At 35.1% G+C, this 23,507-nt stretch overlaps 1 protein-coding gene across 3 annotated transcripts in view; it reads left to right on the top strand.

Annotated features, from left to right (window-relative positions):
* Positions 1-23,220, top strand: part of LOC138693824 (conserved oligomeric Golgi complex subunit 4-like) — a 103,785-nt gene extending 80,565 nt beyond the window's left edge. For all 3 annotated transcript variants that reach the window (XM_069817655.1, XM_069817656.1, XM_069817657.1), the window contains 3 exons: positions 3,929-4,130; positions 12,750-12,987; positions 23,059-23,220. In XM_069817655.1, coding sequence (XP_069673756.1) covers positions 3,929-4,130 — 202 coding nt within the window. In that variant the 3' untranslated portion in view covers positions 12,750-12,987; positions 23,059-23,220. The remainder of the gene's footprint in view (positions 1-3,928; positions 4,131-12,749; positions 12,988-23,058) is intronic.
* The last annotated feature ends 287 nt before the right edge of the window (positions 23,221-23,507 follow it).

Raw genomic sequence — 23,507 nt, 5'->3', positions numbered from 1 at the left:
TCCAGCCACTGACCTTTGCGGTACTCTGTCTATATAGAGCTCTACTCATCACAGACCCCTTCCCTAGCAGACGACAAAATGTATTATACTTTCGTTATCTTGTTTTTGACACTTCCCTTCCTTTATTGAAATATTAAATACATAAGGTTTATTTATTATTTTCATGAAGTACGGTACATAGTATGTTTTATGAACTCAGCTTGCTGGCTCTTTCAGAAGAAGGATAACTCTGGCCTCTTTTTCTTACAGTTTATAGCACTGCAAACGTCTCCTCCTTGTCCCATATTATTATTCTAATTATTGTATTTTAGCCATTAACATTTATTACAACCGATAACGAACATTTCACAGTTTACACAACTTTTCTTCACAAGGAACAATGCGAAATAGTACTGGCACAGTCTATTGTTCCTAGTACTCCCAGTTGCTAACTGCTTGCAGCACTGTATCACGAGAAATGCCAAATATCACCTTAAGCTTCGTGACTGTATGATATTAGACTGTGGTAAAACCCCGTTTTAACATTGCCACTTTTAAGAAATTCCGTTTTTAAGGAATAATCTATTAAGGCCCAGCCAAATTGCCATAAGAATAATGTAATTAATTCGTGCTTTTAAGGAAACTGGGTTAAGAAAAATCCCACTTTTAAGGAATATTTTTGAAGTGGATTTTGTGATAATGAAGCCAGAAATATTGAATAGACTTTCAGTAACCAGTAGTATCAGATAGTAATGTGGTGCCACGCAGTAACATTATTCTTTGCAGTTCTTTATGGTCTTGCTTTCGCAGAGTGGTTGCTTTGCTTGCTTTGTTCTCGTGAGTTGTGTGGATCCTGTTTCCATGTTCATTTGTTAGTTTATACTGTTTATACACTGTTATAATGGCAACTAAATGGAAGAAATTAACTATCAGACGGAAAGTGAAAATAATAAGAAATGTGGAGGTTAATCCTCACATAACAGTATCGCATATGACAGAAAAGCATGGTTTGCCAACTACTTCATTACGGGGAATAATGAAGAACAAAGAAGAAATTTTCAATGCCGAGTTTCATTGTGGTTCGGGTTCAACCAGATGGAAAATCATTCATGTCTCACCATTTGAAGAGTTAAGAAATATAATGAAATATATTGTAAATAATAATTGTAGGCCTAATTAATTAATTATAATGTTTGGTATATAACGCACATGTTAGTACTAATTAATTTAAGCTTTGTATTGTATTGTATTGTATTGTATTTATTAACATTCCATGGTATTCATACATGCTTACAGCTAGAATATGGAACAAGTCAAAAAACTTAATACTATTATAAAATCTTAATTTATAGTCACAGTCTAGATGAAATATATACAGACGAGTTTTACAATATAGTCTACTAGTACAACACATAGTTTTAGTATCAATTTCATGAAGTGTTATTGAATGTCATGAATTCACCTACAGAATAGAAGGCGTGAGAAATTAGTTACGTTTTTAATTTGGCCCTAAATAATTTTATGTTTTGAGTTTCATTTTTTATATCAATAGGGAGGCTATTAAAAATTTTTACTGCCATATAACGCACTCCTTTTTGATAGCATGATAGACTTGCCGATGGAGTATGAAAGTCATTTTTTTGACATGTATTTATGCTATGAACTGTTGAATTAGTTACAAAGTTTTCACAATTACATACGAGGAAGATCATTAATGAAAAGATATACTGACAAGCCATGGGGATTATTTGTAGTTTTTTTAAAATAGTCCTACACGATTCCCTAGATTTGGCACCTACTATTATTCTAATTACTCTTTTTTGTAATAGAAATATATTGTTACCATCTGTGGAATTTCCCCAGATTATTATTCCAAAACTCATTACCAAGTGGAAGTATGCAAAGTATATTGTTTTTAAGGTATTGATATTTACTATCTTTTGCATAGATCTAATAGCAAAACAAGCTGAATTTAGTTTGGGGGTAATTTCTTTAATATAATTTTTCCAATTTAACACATTATCAATTTTTAAGCCAAGAAATTTGGTTGTTGTTGTTTCTAATAGGGATCTATTATTAATTATTGCACTAGAAATTTGCGACGTCGAATTTGGAGAGGATTTAAATTGAATTATGTTAGTTTTGTTACAATTTAATACTAATTTATTGACTGAGACCAGTCACATATTTTGAAGAGAATTTCCTCCCATTTTATGCAAGCAGTATTTAAGGTGAAAAAAGTAATCCCTCAGAGATTCCTTAAAAAGGGGTTCTACTGTAAGAGAAAAAAATAGCATGAGCTATCAAGAGAGTTGCTATTGAAAAACAGTAGCAGTATCTTTCCATGTAAATATACATTTTTATTCACAGTCAGATTCAATATTATCGCGTAATTGCAATGAATGTTGTCTTATGGTCATCTTTTTTCGATTTTATTCCATTTGAGAACCTCTGTTATTATGTTTTATCATAGAATATGTCTTTCCCCACACCGATTTAATGGACACTGTTCCGGGATCTTTGATGAAACAAAAAAAGGCAGAATTTAAAATGCTTACTTTAGGAAGACTATGAGCCACAGTGGAATGCTAATGTTAGGCCGTGAATCAATGCAATTTGTGTGACCAGCGACACCACCTCCCCTCGCTATGGGCGTGATCAGCATCGAGAGCAGCTGCAGGCCTTTGTGACCACTCATGTGATTCGTAATTCGTGATAATAGGCATGTTGAGTGAGCCGCAGTGAAGCCAGGACTAATTTTGGAATGTTGCTTCATATGAAAATGCATGCCCTTCATTAATTGAATATCCTTCCTCAATTAAATTAGTTAGGTATAACTCAAAGAAAATTTATAGGTATAGTCCTGTTACTCTCATTTCCGACAGCCAATCACGTTGCTACATTTAAATGTGTGTGTCTTGTGATTCGCTGCTTATGACGTTATGCACTTCCTAAGGCTCGATAAATACTTAATATAATCGCCCGCCATTTTGCCTCTTTCATTGGCGTTTGCAGAAAACACACAAGGACATTATTTGCCACTCAATTATTTGCTCAATTACAGTGCATTTGATTTATTATCATAGGAGCTACGACATGATAATGTTTAACGGTGTGGCAAATCGATTCCTCGTCTGGTAGTTCAGGAACGAAAGAACGGAAATGGCGAACGATAATACCTACCTAGTCTTTATAGAGCCTTTACTTCCTAAGGCTTAAGCAAAGAGGAGGAGTCATACCGGAAATAACAGCAACGCGACTATAATAAAATGCTGCTTTGCCAGGACAAACAAAATCCTGTGCTTAAATCAGAACTACGTAAATCTGGGTTACATATAAATTAGTTTCAACTGTAATAAAATTGGTTTCACAATTGATTTGTTTATGCTTACTTTTGCCTTTTGGGTCATCCCTAAAATGTTAATTTTTCCAAATTGTTTCCCTTAAATATACTGGAATTCTGTTACCTTTATTTGTTCGTTCAAATGGTTACTTCAAACTTGCATAAGTAGTAATATTTATTTTTTAAAATTTTAATTTTGACACTTGATCAATAACATTATTAACCACAACAACTTGTGTATTATACCAGGAAATCGAGATTGTTATAGCTTTAGTCTTTTGATGATATACAGTCATGTTAAACTGGTGAAATGATCGCTGGAGATCATCAACATTTCAGCAAATAAAACAACGTCATCTACATAATAAAGAATTTTTATTTCCTTGTTTCCCAGGGAGTAATATTTCACTGCCAGTCAGGTTGAACCCATGAACATTGGGGCTAATAGCGAGAATAATTGCCAGTGGACTGTTGAAGACTTTATTATTGCTAAGTAATATTGAACACTTAAATTGTGTATTAATTTACATGCAGTGCTTTAAGTATAGAAGGAATGAACTTGGAGTCGTTATTTAAAAGTTGAATGCATTACTGTTGTTCTTCCAGTCGAGCTAGCACAAGTTCCAGTCTGGACAGGGTTTGTGCAGTTATCAACAATGCCTTTGCTCTCCTGGAGACAGACTTCCGTGAAGTTCTGAGGCAGCAGCTGCGACAGGGTTACCTGTCAGGTTATCTGGCATACAGTGTGCTGCACACTTCCATACAGCAAGGGCGATTAGATTCAGAACAAGCACGCCTCATGTTCTAGGTGAGTTGTCCATCTTGGAGTTGTTAAAATTTTGACCTTATGTTCCTCATACTGGAAAAATTGCAGTTGGAGAGACTGTAGTGATACTGCTACGTGTTTTATTTCCAGTTCTGTATCCTTCTTTCATACATGACATCAGAAATAAGATTTGAAATGTTGATAGACTAGATATAAATGTTGTTGTTGTTTTCTAATGCCAGGCGTTTGACAATGAAGTCATTTTACCTCTTGCACTCCAATATTTTTCAAAGATATTATCATGGCCAGCCACTGAAGCACAGATTTTGAGGTGTTCCGAATCCATTTCTTGGTTTGAGTTGCACAATGGGCAGTTAGGGGACTGATATATTCCAATTCTATGCAGGTGTTTGGCCAAACAATCATGGCCTGTTGCCAATCTAAATGCAGCTACAGACGATTTTCGTGGTAAATCGGGAATTAACTGTGGATTATGATGCAGAGAGTTCCATTTTTCCCCTTGAGATTGTGTTATCAAATTTTGTTTGTTGAAGTCTAAGTATGTAGATTTAATAAATCTTTTCACAGAGTAATACGTAGATTTAGTAACAGGTCTGTAAGTAGCAGTGCTGCCCGTCTTTGCTAAAGCATCCGCATTCTCGTTTCCCAGGATTCCACAATGGGATGGTATCTATTGGAATACAATTCTTTTATTGAGTGATATTAATTGAGAGAGCATTTTAGTTATTTCTGCTGTTTGAGATGAAGGTGTGTGTTTAGAGACGATTGATAGAATAGCTGCTTTGGAGTCTGACAATATAACTGCATTATTAAATTTATTGATGTGGCATAGAAGATTCCTGAGACTTTCACTTATTGCAATGATTTCTCCATCAAAACTTGTTGTTCCAAGATGTAAATGTACTATATCTGCTTCATGACATCAGTTCTGGTACTCATCGGGTGGAGTGAATAAAAATTGAAGTAGCTGCTAGTAGTACTAGTAATTAATGCTGATTGATATTTACAAGTAGTAGTTTTTTTTTTTTTTTTTTAATTTGTGTCAATTATCTTTTGGATAAAATTGCTTCCCATTCAATTGTGTAAAACAATTTATTATCAACACTGAAGCTATGAGCAGTATGCAATGAAGATAAATACAAACAAGAAGAAGAACATGGTTATCAGAAGAAAATAAAGAAGGTGAACTTGCGAATTCTAAATGAGACAGTAGAGCAAGTACAGAGCTATTATTATCATAGGTCCAAGAAAAGAGCAACCGGCCAGCAGTGCCCTGCATGTTTACCGCCGCATGCTAACTGTTTCTCCCGTGCAATCGACCTCCAGTAGCTATATGGAAGTCGTGTAATGAAACTCAATTCTTCAAGTGTACAACGTTAGTGTATAAAGTTTAGGATTAGTGTGTATTTAGGTAATGCCTAGCAACAAATTCTCATTGTGTGAACGTGTGTATATGTACAATACATTCATAAAAGGCAGAAGGTCGTGTGCGAAAACAAGACGAAAATTTCGAATAAAGTTTCCAAACAGACCTGTCCCTTCTGCCAAAACAATTAGATGAGTCGCTCTTTCAGTTGTTACCCTTAACAACACGCTAATCCCTTATTCATCTGTCGTAAAAAATCTTGGCTTCTTTTTTGATAATAATCTAAGTTGGAATTTTCAAGTTAAAGAAACGATAAAAAAAATCTGTTCCTCCATTCACTGTTTGAGTCGCTTGAGAAACTTCTTGCCCCAGCAACTAAAACTTACCCTAGTGCAAACCCTAGTAACGCCGCACTTCGATTATTGTGACGTTTTGTTAAGTGACCTAAGTTCTGAATTGTCAGTCAAGTTACAGCGAGCTCAGAATATGTGCGTCAGATACGTGTGCAACATCCGACGGTATGATCATATATCACCATCCTTCGCAAGTCTCTCGTGGCTCCGACTTAAAGAACGTAGAACTTTACACTCTTTGTCTTTACTCTTTCGAATTCTGCACACTTCAACACCAAATTACCTTTCGTCTCGTTTCTCTTATCTATACTCTAACCACGACGTAAATACCAGATCACTTATCTGTGGCACACTAAGTATACCTCTTCATAGAACATCTTGTTATTCATCATCTTTTACAATATCCACCTCGCGTCAATGGAATTCCTTGTCACAAAGTATTAGGGGCTGCAAGACAATAAACACCTTTAAGAACAGCTTAAAAGATAACCTTATTAGCATTTCACTCCAATCATACTGATTTAAACTATCACTGACTACATTGTTACTTTTTTCTTTAGACATCATCCTGATTGTGCTGTATTTTAATTGTCTCGTAATAATCTCTTTCTATTACCTAATATTATTTGAAATATATTAACATTCTATGTATTTTAGTTTAATTCTGCTACACAGTTTATTTCAGTGTTTAATTAATAGTTCATAGTATTTTGTTGTTTAATTTGTAAATAACTTTTGTATACATGTAACTCTCATCTAAATCAAATTGTTGGATTCTTTGTAAGTTCAAGCATATGTATATACACTTTTTGCTGGTTGAGTGGAAGAGAAGGCCTTACGGCCTTAACTCTGCCAGCTAAAATAAATCATTATTATTATTATTATTATTATTATTATTATTATTATTATTATTATTATTATTATTATAAAAGATTTAAAGAAACAGGCTCAGTGAAGAATCGAAAATCAAGCAGGAAAAATAGTGTTCTTACACGGAACGATTGTCAGTTTATTTCCTACCGGTACAAGATTCCACCACTGCTCATACAACTGCCATGTCAATGAGGGAATTGAAGCGTATTTTCGATACGAGAGTAATCAGTAATAATTTGAGGCCTCCACAAAGCCCAGATATAACACTCTGTGACTTTAATTTATGGGGAACACTAAAAGGTAGGGTTTATAGGAAAAGTCTTCATTCTGTAGATAATTAAGAGACTATATACGAGAAGAAATCCAAGCTATCAATGATGTGGAACTTCAAAGTGTTGTTCATTCATCAAAAGATGTCAGTTGTGTGTGGCTGCAAACGGGGGCCATTTTCAGCAACAACTGTGAGGATGGCAAGTCCAAATTATTGAACATTTATTGTTAGTACTGTTATATATTGGAGAAGCACCGGAGAAATGGTTATGCGCTCGGCGGAAACCACGCAGGGCACGGCCGGCCGGCCACTCTTTTCTGGGACTTATGATAATAATAGCTCTGTAGATAGCTTCAAATATTTGGGGTGTACTACTATAAGCAATGACATGAGCTGCTGCCAGGAAGTCAAAAGGAGGACAGCAGTGGCAAAGGAAGCTTTTAATATAAGAAGGAGCATCTTCTGCAGACCTCTGGAAAAAGAATAATGGACGAGACTAGTGAAGTGCTTTGTGTGAAGTGGGGCATTGTACAAGACAGAAACAGGGACATTATGACGAAGTGAAGAGAAGCGAATAGAAGCATTTAAAATGTGGATATGGAGAAGGATGAAGCATGTGAAATGAACAGACAGAATAAGAAATGAAGCTGTGTTGGAAAGAGTGAGTGATGAAAGAATGATGCTGAAACTGATCAGGAAGAGAAAAAGAAATTGGCTGAGAAGAAACTGCCTACTGAAGGGAACATGAGAAAAGTTCATGCAGAGACTAAGAGGAAGGCAGAAAATAGGAAAGATTTGAGAATGCTGGTTTTGCAGTGAAAAACCTGTCCTTGGGCAGAAAGCTATGAATGAATGAATCAGCGAATCAACACTGATTATTTAAAATTGGCTATGACTTTTTAAAACAACAGTGTATAATGTGAGATTTATTTAATCTCAATCTTCATTTATTAAATTTTAACAATAACTTAGTTATTTTGTAATATTTATCAGTTATATTGTTTATATTGTTCAGTCTACACTTACCACATTACAAACAATGAATTACATCATTGATTATATAACATATTTTTAAGACAAGCGCTTTTGCCTAACAGCAACTTCAGGTCAACAGTATACCTGATAAATATTCAATCTAATAGTAACTTATCTGAAAACAACAATGTCTGTCAAATTAGTTTTTAGTAATAATTTAATGAATTTTAGTTTTTCAGTGTGAGTTCTTGATCAGAGAAGAGTGTAAATAATGAGAATGATACTCAACTTGGATTTTGATATTGATATATTTATTTCTACAACTCTTATTTGGTAATGGGTCGCCACCACATCTCTGTATTCGTGCTTCCTATTACCTTCTAATTACAATAAACTTTCATTGACGTGTGCAGTCATCTTATTTTACCTTTTTTACCTCTATTACTATAATACATACTCTCAATTTGCTTTCTATCCTCTCCCCTTAAAATGTTCCCTTCTTTCTAATGAACACCTCACCACTTTTATTGTTTACTTATATTTGAAGTACTTCCTATCATCTAAAATTTCCCTAATTTTGAACTAACTTTTACTAACACTATTTAATCATACTCATTCACTTTCATCACTAATTTACAATCAGTTCTACCTCTCCTCACTTCTGTCATCACTCTTAGCCCCTATTTCTCCATTAAACACTGAATCACATGTTTATTTTGTTAAACTGTCCCCTTTCACCCCCGATAAATTTTCCGTTTGCCACTATTTTTGTAAGTCAACTCAACCTTCATTTGTAAACTTACATTAAAATACTTGCTGTCTTCCTATCATTTCAATTTCTCTAATTGTACGCTAACTTAGTCGACGCTCCAATATTAGTAACATTTCACTACCAATTACTATTAACAAACACTTCTAATTTTCTCTAGTCACTTCCTTTATCAACTCTTGTTTCTCTGGACACTAATTCACTTATTCTTTCATACATTCTCTCTCCGATTATTTTGCTAGTTACTCTTACTCCTTGAACATTCACTTTATTGTTTCTATGTCTTTTGCCACACTTTTATCACTCCACCCCCTTAAGCATCAACTTCTTAGACTGTAGTTCTGCGGTTCCTTATTTCCTTCCTTTCCCTCACAAGTAGATGGACTACCCAAATCTTCTTTACTTCCCCAATTTGGATTTGCATATTGTTTTGCAGTGAACACCAATATCTTTATCAACTACAATTCCACTTACAAATCTAAGAAAATTTTCCATCTTCTGTTCGTTGTTTAAGGCACCTTCTCGTGTTTAATGAATTACTTTCTTCCAAGAAGTGAGATGTAAGCCATTATAAATTTTCCTCCGTGAATCTAAACAAACTGCGGTTATATTCTTCTCGAGTTATGATTAGTTCTCTACACTTTGTGCGTTCCTATTTTCATTGAAGCAGTAATTAGGATAAGGTATTACAATTACTGTAAAACATACTGTAAGTATTGTCTGTATTAGTATCGTGCATTTCATACTCTATGTTCAGTTCAAGTTTGTCAAGTGTGACAAGAACCGAAGTTTGCTTTGAAGAAGTGGATCTGTCTCGCTCGCTCAGTCTTGCGCCTTGTATGATCTGTGCTCTTGAAGTTCGCTGACCTCTCTTACACTCCTCTCCCAACCCTTCATGCTTTTAGCCGAGTAAGGATTTTAAAACAAATCTTGTGAAATTTTATTTAGTTCTAAGGAGAGATAATTTTTATTACAAAAATATTATTAAACTTCAACAGAAATATATGTACATATAAGTATATCACATAATGTTCTAAAATACATGACAGTTGTTACTATACCAATTACCGAAAGAAAATAGCTAGTTTATTACATCTATTTATTTATAGTTAGAAATAAATTTAGGCTTATTTTATTTTGTTTCATTTTATTTTTTTTTCTTTTATTGCTGTAATTATTGTATAATTGTAATGGTATTATTGTATATTATATATCGCTGCCACCGGGTGTATACCCAATTGTAGTGTTAATAAATACATACATAATTACATTCTTCACATAATATTCAAATAAATCACAGTTACTCGGTAACAATATTTGTGTGACTATATGGATGAATGGAAGTATTACCTGCACTATGTTCGATTCAAGTTGGTCGAGTTTGACGAAGTTCGACGTTCATCGATGTTCGCTCTGCAGAAGAAGGCATGTCATATTTGTTCCATTTTGTTATAAAAATACTGGCTGTCCACTCTCATCCCTTCATGTTTTAACATAGGCTTGCGCTTAATTTTTCATATAAAATAAGACGAAATTTGCAATGTCTTGGTTGCCTCTCTCATGTTCGAACATTGCAGGACACTATTTTAAATCGCTTAAGGATTTGAGCACATATCTTGCAATTAGTTTTTTCATATGGAATAAGACGAAGTTTCCAATGTCTTGTTTTCCTCTCTTACATTTGAACATTGCACGTACTAGTCGGTATTTTTAACACATACTTTTTTAAAATATATTTTGTTTGATTTATGTATACATAGCCTATATTTGTGTGAATGTTTAATCATATTAATAAGAAGAAAACTTATCTATACTCATTACCATGCGTAACTTCGCAAGATATGTGCCTGATATGCTTATGCAGCTAAAGCATAAAGGTGCAGGGAGAGTAGGAACTAAAGAGAATGGCACCGAACATATGTAAGGAAAGGGAAAGATTGAACAAACGCAAAGGGAGCTTCGGTTCTACAGAGACTCGGAAAACATGAATTAACATAAGCCCTCTTACTGGTTTTTAATGGACTTGGTTATTTTAGTTACATGCTTCACTTCCACGTACTGTTGGGATGCCTATGGAGTAGGGCGAAGTTTGTAGTATCCTGATATCTCCTCTCATGTTCGAACATTGCACGACACTAGTCTGTATCATATTTGAAAATTCCCTAGTATATACTGGCACAAACAAATACTTACTTTTAATTGCAGTACTTACACATTGCACATTGAAATGTTTTGTAACTGGAATGCAAGTTTTTAAAAACTAGCAGTAACAGCATTTACTACTACTTTTATTTCTATTTGGTATACTCAGAAGTAGTTCTGTTCTTTACTGATAGAGTGCAACACCTGCCAGTTCCTTGGCCAGCTGTTATTAGGAAGAGGTTTGCTTTGTTTTTTTGTTTCTTCATGGTGTGTCTATGATCTTGTGCACCCATAAATCCAAACGCGTGAGATGGGCAGCAATGTAGCGGATATGAGTGAATCCAGAAATGCATATAGTGTGTTAGATGGGAGACCCGAGGGGGAAAAAAAACCTTTGGGGAGGCCGAGACGTAGATGGGAGGATAACATTAAAATGAATTTGAAGGAGGTGGGATATGATGCTGGGGACTGGATTAATCTTACTCAGGATAGGGACCAATGGCGGCCTTATGTGTGGGTGGCAATGAACCTCTGGGTTCTTTAAAAGTCATTTAAGTAAGTAAGTAAAGGATGTTATGGTGTTCTATTCTAAACTTTCTGTCAGAAGACAAGATTTTAGAGTTTCATTTCAACCTATTTAAATATCCACATCATTGGGCTGCTTTTACAGCTTGTTTCTTGATCTATTGCAACAAATTCCTCCCTGGGACTGTTTCAATACCAAGCTAAATAAAAGTCATTTCCTGTTGGATAACTGTACCTTAGTTTCTAGTTTACATATGAATGATATCTTTGAAATTTTCCGAAATTAATACTAACTAGAAAATGTACATATAAAATAACTGGAAACAACATTGTCAAAAGTAAACCTGTTCAACAATACTCAATATCGATATTTTAATGACTATTACACTTTTACTATGTCATACTACTTTTTACCAATAAACGGTACGAAAGGATGTGTTTCAACCAGTCATGTCTGTTTATTGCTATAATTTTATCACTTCCCTAGCTTTGTTTATTTTTATCACCTCACTAGCATTTGTTTGTTTTTATCACTTCCTTAGCATTGTTTCATTGTTTGCCAGCATTTCAAACTGTAAATTCTTTACGGTACTATAAAACATGCTTTGTGATCGTCATTTGTTTCCCGCATAGGCTTCATTCAAACGTTTTTGGTGAACGTAACATTAGTGAAATAGAATTTTAGTAAGTCAATTAATATCTATTTTATTGTATTGGAGTACTTTATTTCTTCTAATATTTATATACTTTCTTCTGTTTTTGTCACCTCCCTACCATTTGTTTCTTTGTTTGCCAACATTTCAAACTGCAAATTCTTTACAGTACTATAAAACATGCTTTGCATCGTAATTTGTTTCCCGCATTGATAGTCAACTGAAAATGGCAGCTCCATTCATACTTTTTTTTTTGTCTCGCTCTTATTTATACTAACTTTAACATCTTTGGTCATATCGCGAGTTAATCTTTTGGGTGAAATCCGAAGGCCTGTGTATTATTGTTGAGACTGGTTCTATTGTTGTAGACTAGATGGCGACTGTATATGTATTACTGACTTGTTATGAATATGATTTCGGTGATGAATGAGACCAGAGACATTCAGGGATGTTGTGGCCCGAATTTCCTGGCATTTGCCTTACAGTTGAGGGAAAATTCTGGAAAACATCAACCAGGAATCGAACCCGGGCTCTCTGAATAAGAGATCAGCATGCTGACCCCTACACTACAGAGGTGGTCTCAAACTTTTTGGTGAAGCTAACATTAGTGAAATAGAATTTTAGTAAGTCAGTCGTGTTCTACTCGCAGATTTATTGATAAAATCAAAACTTCTAGTGAGATTACTGTTGATTATGACCCACTTGTCTTGCAGGCATACTTGAACAATGCACAGAGTACATTGACACGTTATGGAGAAGCTTGGTAGATGAGATTCCTACAGTGCTGTCGAACATGTCAGAGTGAAGTTGGACAGCTGTTTTTCAGGCCTGAGCTCAGTTGCCGCCAGTCTTAAAGCTATTATCGACTATGGCATGCAGGATAGTGCTATCAAGCCACATGTGAACCCATGGGTGGACACTTTCCTGTCTGTCAATCATCAGCTTTCAGAGGTGAGCTTCTTATTTTCCTTTTTAAAAATAACAAACTTCATAAAATAATACATTTCATGTGTGTGTCCTAATAACTTCCACATGCATGAACTGATCATTGGTAGATAGTCTAATGGTTAACATGCTGACCATTAGAGCCAAGTTTCGTGGGCACAAACCAGATGAAGTTGATGGATTTTTAATGGCATTAAAGATGCTGAGCGCAGTTTCCTTCAGAAGGGATGTAAAACTGGTAAATTCATGTCATATTTTAAGGCATACATAAAAGAACACTGTCCCAAAGTAAGAGGGCAAAATTTGTCTTTCCCACCCATACCAAAAGTCAACTCTGCTAGTCAGGAAGACCTGTATGAAATATTTGGAAGTATTAGTAGTAATCAACTAAGTTCTGAACCGATTTTAACTAAACTTAGTACACATATGATATTACTAGGGTTGCCAACTTTTTTCAAAGAAAATACAGGAGACTAAGGAATCGACAAAATTTCACATAGAAAATAGACAAATTATTCAGATTAGTTACTAAAACCCATCTTTATTCTACACTTCGGCAGCTAAGCTTAAATTAAGTGTATTTTAATACACATTTTGTCTCGCGTAATAATTGAAATTGATTGCAGTTTTCAGCTCTGATTTGATTAGATGTGTGGTGCTCCTGTTTCGAACATCTGTCCAATTGTTCACGAGGTGAAACATCCTCTTTGTATGGGCAATACTACTTGATATGCTTAGAACAAAACTAGCCGTTTTTTTCTAAATTTATGACATTCACATGATTTGATTTTAAACCCATTTCTGACAAGCATTTTGTTCTATAAAGACTGCATATTGTAATGCACAACAAAGCTCATCAATCACGGCAAAATCAAATGTTTAGAATAACAGTTTTTACATTATGCTAAAATAAGAGAGAAAAATGCTTGAAGAGAAAAATAATACAGGAGATGGGAGACTGTTTAAAATTAGGGGCAAATACGGGAGCTCCAGGGAAATACAGGAGGGTTGAACATCCTAAAGGAGGTTCAAATATGATTTATTATATTTAATATATTATATATTTATATTGGAGTGCAAGAGGTCAAATGACTTTATTGTCAAACGCCTGGTATTAGAAAACAACAACAACATATTTAAGAATTCGTCCGCTGAGTTAGCTCAGTGGTAGCAGTCTAACTTCAGACTAGCTGGCCTGGGTTTGATCCCCTGTGAGGTCAGAGATTTTTGTGTAAAAATTTCTACCTCAGGACTAGGAGAGATGGAGGTTCACAACTTCTAATCACTAGATTTTACACCATTATGTCTGGATAATTTTACCTTAATGGTACTCATTTCAAATTGGAGTTAAATGGCAAGTTGTAGCCGATTTAAGTGAACACCATATTTTAACGTTTTGGTGGCTACTTCATTCACACACAACCCCCAGAATATCTGGAGGACCACACCTGCTGTTGGTCGACGGGTCCACTGGACCTAGCTGAGAGATCTTGTTGATCACCAGCTTTCCCTCCTTAAGCCACTGGAGGACGATTTTAGTGCCATAGCAGGTCAGCACTAGGAACAGAAAAATAGAAAGAGGAGGAAGGAAAGGGAAATGAACCCCTAGGCCTCAAATGCTCTAATGCCGTCGGGATCGAAGAAAGTAAGAGTTCAGTCAGAGGACTGGATAGGAAAGGGTAAAGAGGGAATTAGGTATTGAATAGAGGAAAATTATACCAAATTCAGCCAATAACTCATCAAACTGACCAGTGCTAATGGATGAGTAGTTTAGCTCGTAAAATTATGCTTACTAACAGCTGCACCACAGGAAGGTAGGGATGGGACATTGGGTATTTGTCCAGGTTGGTTCCTTAAAGCCTTCAATGGGAAGGATTAATGGCTCTCCCCCCTGTATCCGATAGATACCCTTTTGCAGCCAAACTCAAAATAGTTTCATATCCATTGTTCAAGAATTAAAACAGAAAATCAGTATCCCGAATTTAAAAAAACCTTACAAATTAAACCAAACCCTTTAACTCTATTAAATATAGAATATAATCTAAATTTAACAGAAGAAATATTGAAATCAGAAGTAAACACTGAAATACTGAAACAATTGTCTTTAGAGACAATTAATATTAGGTACCCTATTTTTTCTCGTTGCCAAACTTTCAGAACGGCCCCGAGGTTCACTCAGCCTCCTATGAAATTGAGTACCGGGTCTTTCCCGGGGGTAAAAGGCGGTCAGTGCGTGGTGCCGACCACACCACCTCATTCTAGTGCCGAGGTCATGGAAAGCATGGAGCTCTACCTCCATGCCCCCCAAGTGCCTTCATGGCATGTTACGGGGATACCTTTACCTTTACCTTTTTACCTTTTTACCCTCCACAAAACTGGCTTCATTTATACACCAACGGATCCTTGATCTCCAGAGAACAAGGTGCTGGTGCAGGTGTTACGTGCTGTCTCTTCTCACTTTATAGATCTCTTGGATATGGAACAACAAATTTTGATGGTGAAATCATTGCAATAAGTGAATGTCTCAGGAATCATCTATGCCACATCAATAAATTTAGGAATGCAGTTATATTGTCAGACTCCAAAGCAGCTATTCTATCAATCGTCTCTAAACACACACCTTCATCTCAAACAGCAGAAATAACTAAAATGCTCTCTCAATTAATATCACTCAATAAAAGAATTGTATTCCAATAGATACCATCCCAATCATGATAATATCTTTGAAAAATATTGGAGTGCAAGAGGTCAAATGACTTTATTGTCAAATGCCTGGCATTAGAAAACAACAACAACACCATTATGCCTGGGTTAAATTCCAAATCTCTCCATAGTGCATATGAAGAGAAGGCATATGTCACTGTTGATAGTGATTCGTCTGTCGGACAAGGAGATTAAGCCTGATACTGGGTTTTCCCTTCTCTCTTTCCTTTTCTTCATCATCATCACCACTCATTCCCTACACTACACTTACACGAACACGTACACATATACTCACACTAGTACACGAATAACTCTCCACAAATACACATCATGCACAGCATAGCCTGCCAAAGTGGTATTCAACTTGAAAATGGTTCACAATCATGCCATCTATTCATAATATGTGGAATCCAAATCATGCAACTGATGTGGGTAGGCATGGATGCACACAAATTTAAGAATTCTATAAAATCTAACATTAAACACCAATACAAACAAAAATTCAAGGACAAAATGAAAGAATGAGCTAAAGATAGATCATGGGAAAGTTTCCTCCAGAAACCAAATCTAATTCCGGAAGAACCAAAAAATCAGCTATTGCAACTTCTTGCCTGCTAATTGGCCATGACTGCATGGCAAAGTATCTACATAAGATTGGCTTCTGTAGTCACCAAAATATGTACTTTGCAGCAAGGATGTTTACTTGGACAAAGACCATCTAGCTGTCTACAATATCATCCCAAGCAAATCAAGACATTATGGAACTGCAAGATGGTAAATGGCTTCATTGCCAACTAGCTGAGCGTTGCAAAGCAACAGCATTATTTAAGAACTAGACAGAAAAAATGCTCATATTCAAATAAAACTCTTTTATGACGACAAAACTTCATCACACTACCAATGCCACAACAATAATGATCTACTTGGATTCTATTCTTTGGCTCTTCCTGTTTTCATTAGACATACACAAGGAGCAGGACTGCATGAGTTCTTTTAACTCAGGGCTGGGCACGTTCCGTGATTCTGTTTACTTTAATGAGCAATACTTCCGAGCACTGTGACGCATTCATACTGTACGTCACTCACTGTCACTCCAGTACGATGGAGAACTTTGAAGATGCACCACCTGAGAAACTGTATGTCAGACAAAAACCTGAATTATATTTTGAGATTGAACATGTCTAATTAATTTGTTCCAAACTTTGAACGGTTTCTGCAAATGAAACGACCTCGTAAGTCTCGGAAAACAACCACATAGTTATTTTGGTTGAGTTTCAAATAGTTTTGTTTCAATAGAAAATATTTATTGAATTCAGATTGGCAGAAGTACGGTTTTATCACAACAGCTTATTCATCCAAAAGAAAAGTGTAAGAGAGTGTTTATCATTAATTTCCTTTTTATGTTTCTGATTGAAATCCTTTATTATATATGTTTATATTATTAATACCTTTATGCATATAGATTCTGTAAATAAGCCTAATGGTTTGTGTATGTGTGTGTGTGCATAGAGTGAAGTTTATTGCGTTAAGAGGGTTAGGTACAGCTTACAGCAGTAAAATTTTGGAAATATTGAACATTTTTTCCTCCATTACTGTATCTTGTCAATAATGAAAATTAGTACGGTATGTGTAAAACACTGTCCTGCTATATGAAAATATTATTTTTACAATTTAAAAAAAATTATTTACATTTTTTCTTTTCAAAATTCAGTTTACTGTGCAGTGACGAAGCGTTTCCCACATAACTCAAGAACTATCCAACATTCTGTAATGAAATTTGTTGTGTGTATTTATGCATGCCATATCTACAATGTGATGCAAGATCACCTCTTTATTTTTCATAGATTGTCTGATAAAAAATTAATTAATTAAAAAATGGTCAAATATCAGTATTTTCTTCTAACACAAAATAAAAAAAATATTATTTATTAAGGAATGTAGTTGAAAGAGCATGATATTGTAAACATGAGTTTCAGCAATAAAATAAAAAAGAGAACATGAAAAAGTTTACAAGTTTATGAGTTATGAGGGCATTGTTTCATCACTGCGCAGTGAACTACCACCGTTATGAATTTTGAAAAAAAAAAAAAAATGTGTATATATATATATATATATATATATATATATATATATTTTAAATTGTAAAAATATTTTTTCATGTAGCAGAAGGACAGTGTTTTACACATACCAACTGTCATTATTGTACAAGATACAGTAATGGAGGAAAAAATGTTGAATATTTACCAAACTTTTACTGCTGTAAGTTATACCTAACCCCTTAAATTAATAAGAGTGTTATAAAGTCTGTACTTACAATGGAGTGATGTAATATTCTTATAAACTATTATGTGCTGACAGACTGAATGAATAGAACAACTGTGGCTCATGTTATATTAGTGCAGGGAAGGTAGCTGTAATGTGAGTCTGCCACTTTGTGAGTGTTCTGCTCTGGCTTGCAAATGAAGAGCGAGAGCAGCTTTGGCCAGCTAAACAGAGCCGCTCTTATGCCTGGCTCTGTTTTTTAACTGAAAGTCGTTTGGACATCATGCTGCACTAGAGAAATAAAATACATAAAAACCAGTTTTAGGATTGCTAGATTTGTTTTCATTAAAAAAAAAAGAAAGAAAGAAAGGTTTGCATAAAAAAATAAGGAAGATGTATATGAAGTTCCCAGAGATTTAGTAGCATATAATTGATTTTTTATTGTTTAAGGTGTAAGGTCATTACCATTCCTAATAAGCCATTAGGTCTACTTCTTTTTAAACACAAACACAAAAATAAATGTGTGTATATAGGCTAATAGAGTCCATGTTGAAAATAATTATATTGCGGGGAAAAAACATAGATGGCTCTCAAACTATCGAAGATTTATTTTAAGGTAAAAGAAGTAAGAAAACGGGAAAATGTACAATCTGGATTTAACAATGAAGTCATCATCCTTCTTGCTTCCCAATATTTTGATGGAAGGTCCACAAATGTCCTAAGAGTCTGGTATATGTAACTAGTTTTCTGTATTCGATTTTCAGAGGGAAATTAAGTGAGTCGTTTTGAGATGCGGGAACACATTAACACAATTCATTACCGAAACATATAACTTTGTATTACTATTATTTTATTAAATTTATATGTATGAATAAATTAGTATATTTTCAGATTTGATATATAGTTCAACAGTGCCTAATTTTCTGTCCTCACCTGATTCAGGGATCTTGAAGGTCTGTTCTATTTCTTACAAAATGCTACTGACGTTTTCAATATTGTTCTGGTCTTCTCAGACCTGGATAGCCTCGTGGTGATTGGAGGCTAACTGTAGGACATGATCTTCATTCATCTTGTGTTTATGATCTTATCATTTTTGCTTAATTTTGTTTAATTGTTTGTAGCTCTTCTATGTCCAGTGTAGCTATATATTTGATTACAAATAACAAACTATTATTATCCACAAGAATTTTTTGAACACACAGTAGACATTTCATCATCTGAAGCGAGCCACACATATGGTGGTCCAGAAAATACCTACCAATCAAAATTAATGTACGATTATGCAGAAATGAAAAGATTTAGAGAGAAATTACAAATGCACATTTACTAATATCTTATCTCATGTAGAGGAAAATATTTTCAAAGTGTCTTCCTGTTACTTATTGTATACAACACAGTTTGATTGCAAAATTGAAGGTTATTTTTCGAAGAAGTTGTGGTGAAATTACATAAATTTCTTCTTGAATTGCACGTTTTATATCGTTAATATTGTTGCTGATCGATTCCAGTGCACTCTGTATTTAAGATATATCCACACAGGAAGTAGGTACAAGGACTGAGATCTGGGGCATAGCTGACCAGTCCACACCATCTCCGAATTGGCAGGCAGAGTGTGAAGCAAGAACACTATTGCCAAAATGCTCATTCATTAGTATCTGTGCGGTGTGGCTGGGTGTCATCCTGCATCAACAAATGGTACTCCATTTTCTCACCAGAGATAATATGATACAGAAAAGAAATAATCTCGCTTCCAGTATTGCGTCATAACACAGAGAATTGACCATTCTTTTAGTGAAATTTTGTTTGAAATTATCTTCGGACTTTCATTTGATCTGTAATACTCTGTAATGGTAAATACACGATGTTCAGGATATTAAGTGTCATTTCGTCAATGATCAAGAATCACGAATTATACACAGTTCTGTCATCTAGAACAAAATAGGGCAACGTAATGAACACATTGTACAAGTTTCATCTCATATATTTTGGTTCTGGAGGTTCATAATCCACAGTTAATTCCCGATTTACCACGAAATCATCTGTAGCTGCATTTAGACTGGCAACAGGTCATGACTCTTTGGCCAAACACCTGCATAGAATTGGAATATATCAGTCCCCTAACTCCCCATTGTGCAACTCAAACCAAGAAATGGATTCAGAACACCTTAAAATCTGTCCCGGTACTTCAGTGGCTGACCATGACTATATCTTTGAAAAATATTGGATTGCAAGAGGTCAAATGACTTTATTGTCAAATGCCTGGCATTAGAAAACAACAACTTTTTGAACATGGTAGATATTTTTTGGACCACCCAGTAGATAATGTACATGAAACAAGAGTAATTTTGGTTGGTCTCCAATTCCTTCGGGTGTGATTAACATCTGTGACATTCCTTGAGTCTGCTAAAACAACAGTTTTGAATTTTATTTTGAGGTGTGAAATGTCTAAGGTACTGTTGAAGACTCTAATCTTGGAACCTGACAGAAATGCGACGCGACCCTACAGTTGGTGATAGTGACCCCTATTAGTAATGCTAGCCTGCTACCAGCTGCCTAAAAATTGTGTTCTGTTCCTACCTCATAGCGGAAGCTGTTGAGCAAGTCCCATGTCAGTGTCACATTCAGGTGTGGTGTTACTATTTTCACCACCCCTACTGCCATCACCGTCATCAGTATTACTAATGTTATCAGTTATCACTATCACTATCACTGTTGTAAGCCCCCTTAAATTTATAATAATTAGGCTTGTAATGTTGGGGGCCTATAGGATTTTTAAGTTGGCTATTTGTTCACCAGTCATTACTCTAGCATGCGTAAACAGCGTACCTGCTGAATAATAATGCCCAAGGCTGAATGTTTTCAGGCGCATATTTTTGCAGCGGAATTTGGTGAGTATTTTGAAGTGAATGACGGGAATATTATATGTAAATTATGTAATACAAATATACGAGGTTACAAGTGATATTATATTCAGAGACATTATAGCACAAGAAAATCAAGGCAAAAACTCAAACCCACGAATAATTCTACAGTATGATAGTTCTTCTGCACATAATGAAAGGTGCGTAAAAATATATCTTTGTAATGCCATGTAGCATATATTTACTTTTAGACCTGTCCAGTTTTGTTTATATGCACCTTGTTATTCGTGTAATTCGCAAAACCAAGTCAATGTCCTCGTACTAGCTCACATCCCCGGCCTATGCTGCAGTCAATTTGTACAATCTGTCCCCAATATTACAAGCCTAATAATAATTTCATTAATTACATATGATAGGAGTTCATTTTTTTCCCAGTATTGTTTATCTATATTTTCAAAGTGTGTACAGAATCCTTCTCAGTCTTCATTTGTCACAAGAGAAAGTGCAGTTTTTGTCACTTGCATTAATTTCTGTAAATTTAAATCATCCATGACATTATTGTCCCTGACAATACATTTCACTTTAGTTCAAGCCAATTCAATTGGAATCAACTCGCACATGTAAGACGGCAATCTAAGAACTTTGTGGTTATGTTGTTCCAAAATGTTGTCAATTTTGTAATTTTTTTGCTTTAGCTTCAGAGATAGAATAAGGTTATAGAGGTCGTTCTTTCTCATACTTTCATCACAGTTCACTTCTTTCTTGCAAAGCCAGGAGATCATGTCTGTCTTTACTGCATATGCAGATGGCGGTTTGTTGATGGAGACAGTGATACGGAGCATTGTTGAGAACAGTAACTGATTGAGGAGGAAGATTGAATATCAACTTTTGTATTACTCATCTTTAAAAATTTTCGGCATTCATCTGACCGTGGTAATCTCCCGTTGCACTTCCGGCTTTATATATAAGTTCTGCATTAGGAAGGAAACCATTAATTCTTCCTACATGTACCACGATCAATCTTTGTTCAGAGTTTACATTCGTGTGGACATTTACACTCTCATTTTGCCAACATTTTCAAAATGTCATATTGCTATTCACCCAGGTCTCGTTTATATAAAAAACTGAATGTCCCTTGCTCCGGAATTCATTTATTTGCACCAGATATATCGATCTCCAATCTACGATGGGTGAAATTATTTTCAGAATATCTTGTAATATTGAACATGTGCAATGATAATACACAAGCTTCAGTACGTTATCTGTTGTTTTTTATTCCCCGCTTAGCCTCGCTTCATCATCGCGCAAGTTCCACGATTGGAGTCTTCAACAGTAGAATTCATTACCCCATTGACATGGTAGCTGGAGATAATGATGGGCAGGGTTGCTTTTTATATGCGGCATAGATTGTAAATTTTGTCTGAAGCTTTGTTATTAAAGGACAGTTTCATTTCCTAAGGATTTATATCGCCATTAAGAATCTATCGCCCCTAGAGTCGATGGGAATTCAGAAGGCAGTAGTCTGCTAGCGTTTGCGTCGAGAGAGACAGAGAGAGCAATGCAGCGTAGAACATTGCCACATCGTACTTCACGAGCACATGCAATACAAATAGCGCAGGAGAGAATTGAAATTATCAAAAGACAATGATGACCTTAGCCATTGATTACTGTAAAACATGACACCAAACAAACCCTCTTTCCTTCACTAACAATAGGCCTATTCTTTGCACGGTTCTGAATCCCACACCACATGCTTCTGCAGTCATTTCTTGCACATTGGCAACGTTGCAGCCAGGATCAAGATGGCCAGCAGCATTCTGCTCAACATTTTTAAAATAATTATATGCCTTAAATACTCTTTTCCGTGCCTACCTGTGCAATACTTTTCTTTTTACAGTCTCTTCTTCCATTTATTTATCTCACACACATACATTATATGTTAGTTTTACTTATTCAATGTATTGAAACACTCACATGCGAAGAAACGAACTCGGGAAGTGCTTGTTATAGACTAATTCTAATTGGTTCTACTGTACAAGCTTGTGACAGAAATGCTATGGCGCATATAGTAGCTGACCGCCTTTCGAAATGCTGTCTAGTCTAGCTGCATTTCAAACCACAATCCTTGGACCTAATGGTAAGCATAATAGTCACTCAGCCACTGACGACATTGATTTGTGTGAGAATAAATTTTATGTTATGTATGAGATCAGGCACTTCAGGACTACAGTTAAGTTTCTTATGTTTTCAGGAGACTTTGCTAGTTATGAAGCCAATGAACCGTTTATTCAAAACCTCATAATGAACTTAGTTGGATTGTTAGGAATTTTTAAAGGTTCTTTAACTACAAGCAAGTATTCTAACTGCTGAGGTCACTGGTCACATAGAGAAAGTTGTATTCAAATCCACGTTTAACAGGGTGAGTTTGATGTACACAGACTGATTGTTATTTATTTATTTATTTATTTATTTAACCTGGTAGAGATAAGGTCATCAGGCCTTCTCTTCCCCTCTACCAGGGGATTACAACTACAATATAAAGAATACAATTGCAATTATAATTACAATTAATATTGAATTTACAAATACAATAAAAATCAAAATACTAAAAGAATTAACAGACTAATAAAAGCTAGACAGTTCATTGTAAAAATTAAGAAGAGAGAAAAAAATTTTTTTTTATTAACTAAGTAAAAATTA

This window comes from Periplaneta americana, unplaced genomic scaffold, assembly GCF_040183065.1.
Source record: "Periplaneta americana isolate PAMFEO1 unplaced genomic scaffold, P.americana_PAMFEO1_priV1 scaffold_22, whole genome shotgun sequence".
Lineage (NCBI taxonomy): Eukaryota > Metazoa > Arthropoda > Insecta > Blattodea > Blattidae > Periplaneta > Periplaneta americana.
Note: the sequence above shows the minus strand (reverse complement) of the source record. Positions and strands in the feature narration are given on the sequence as shown.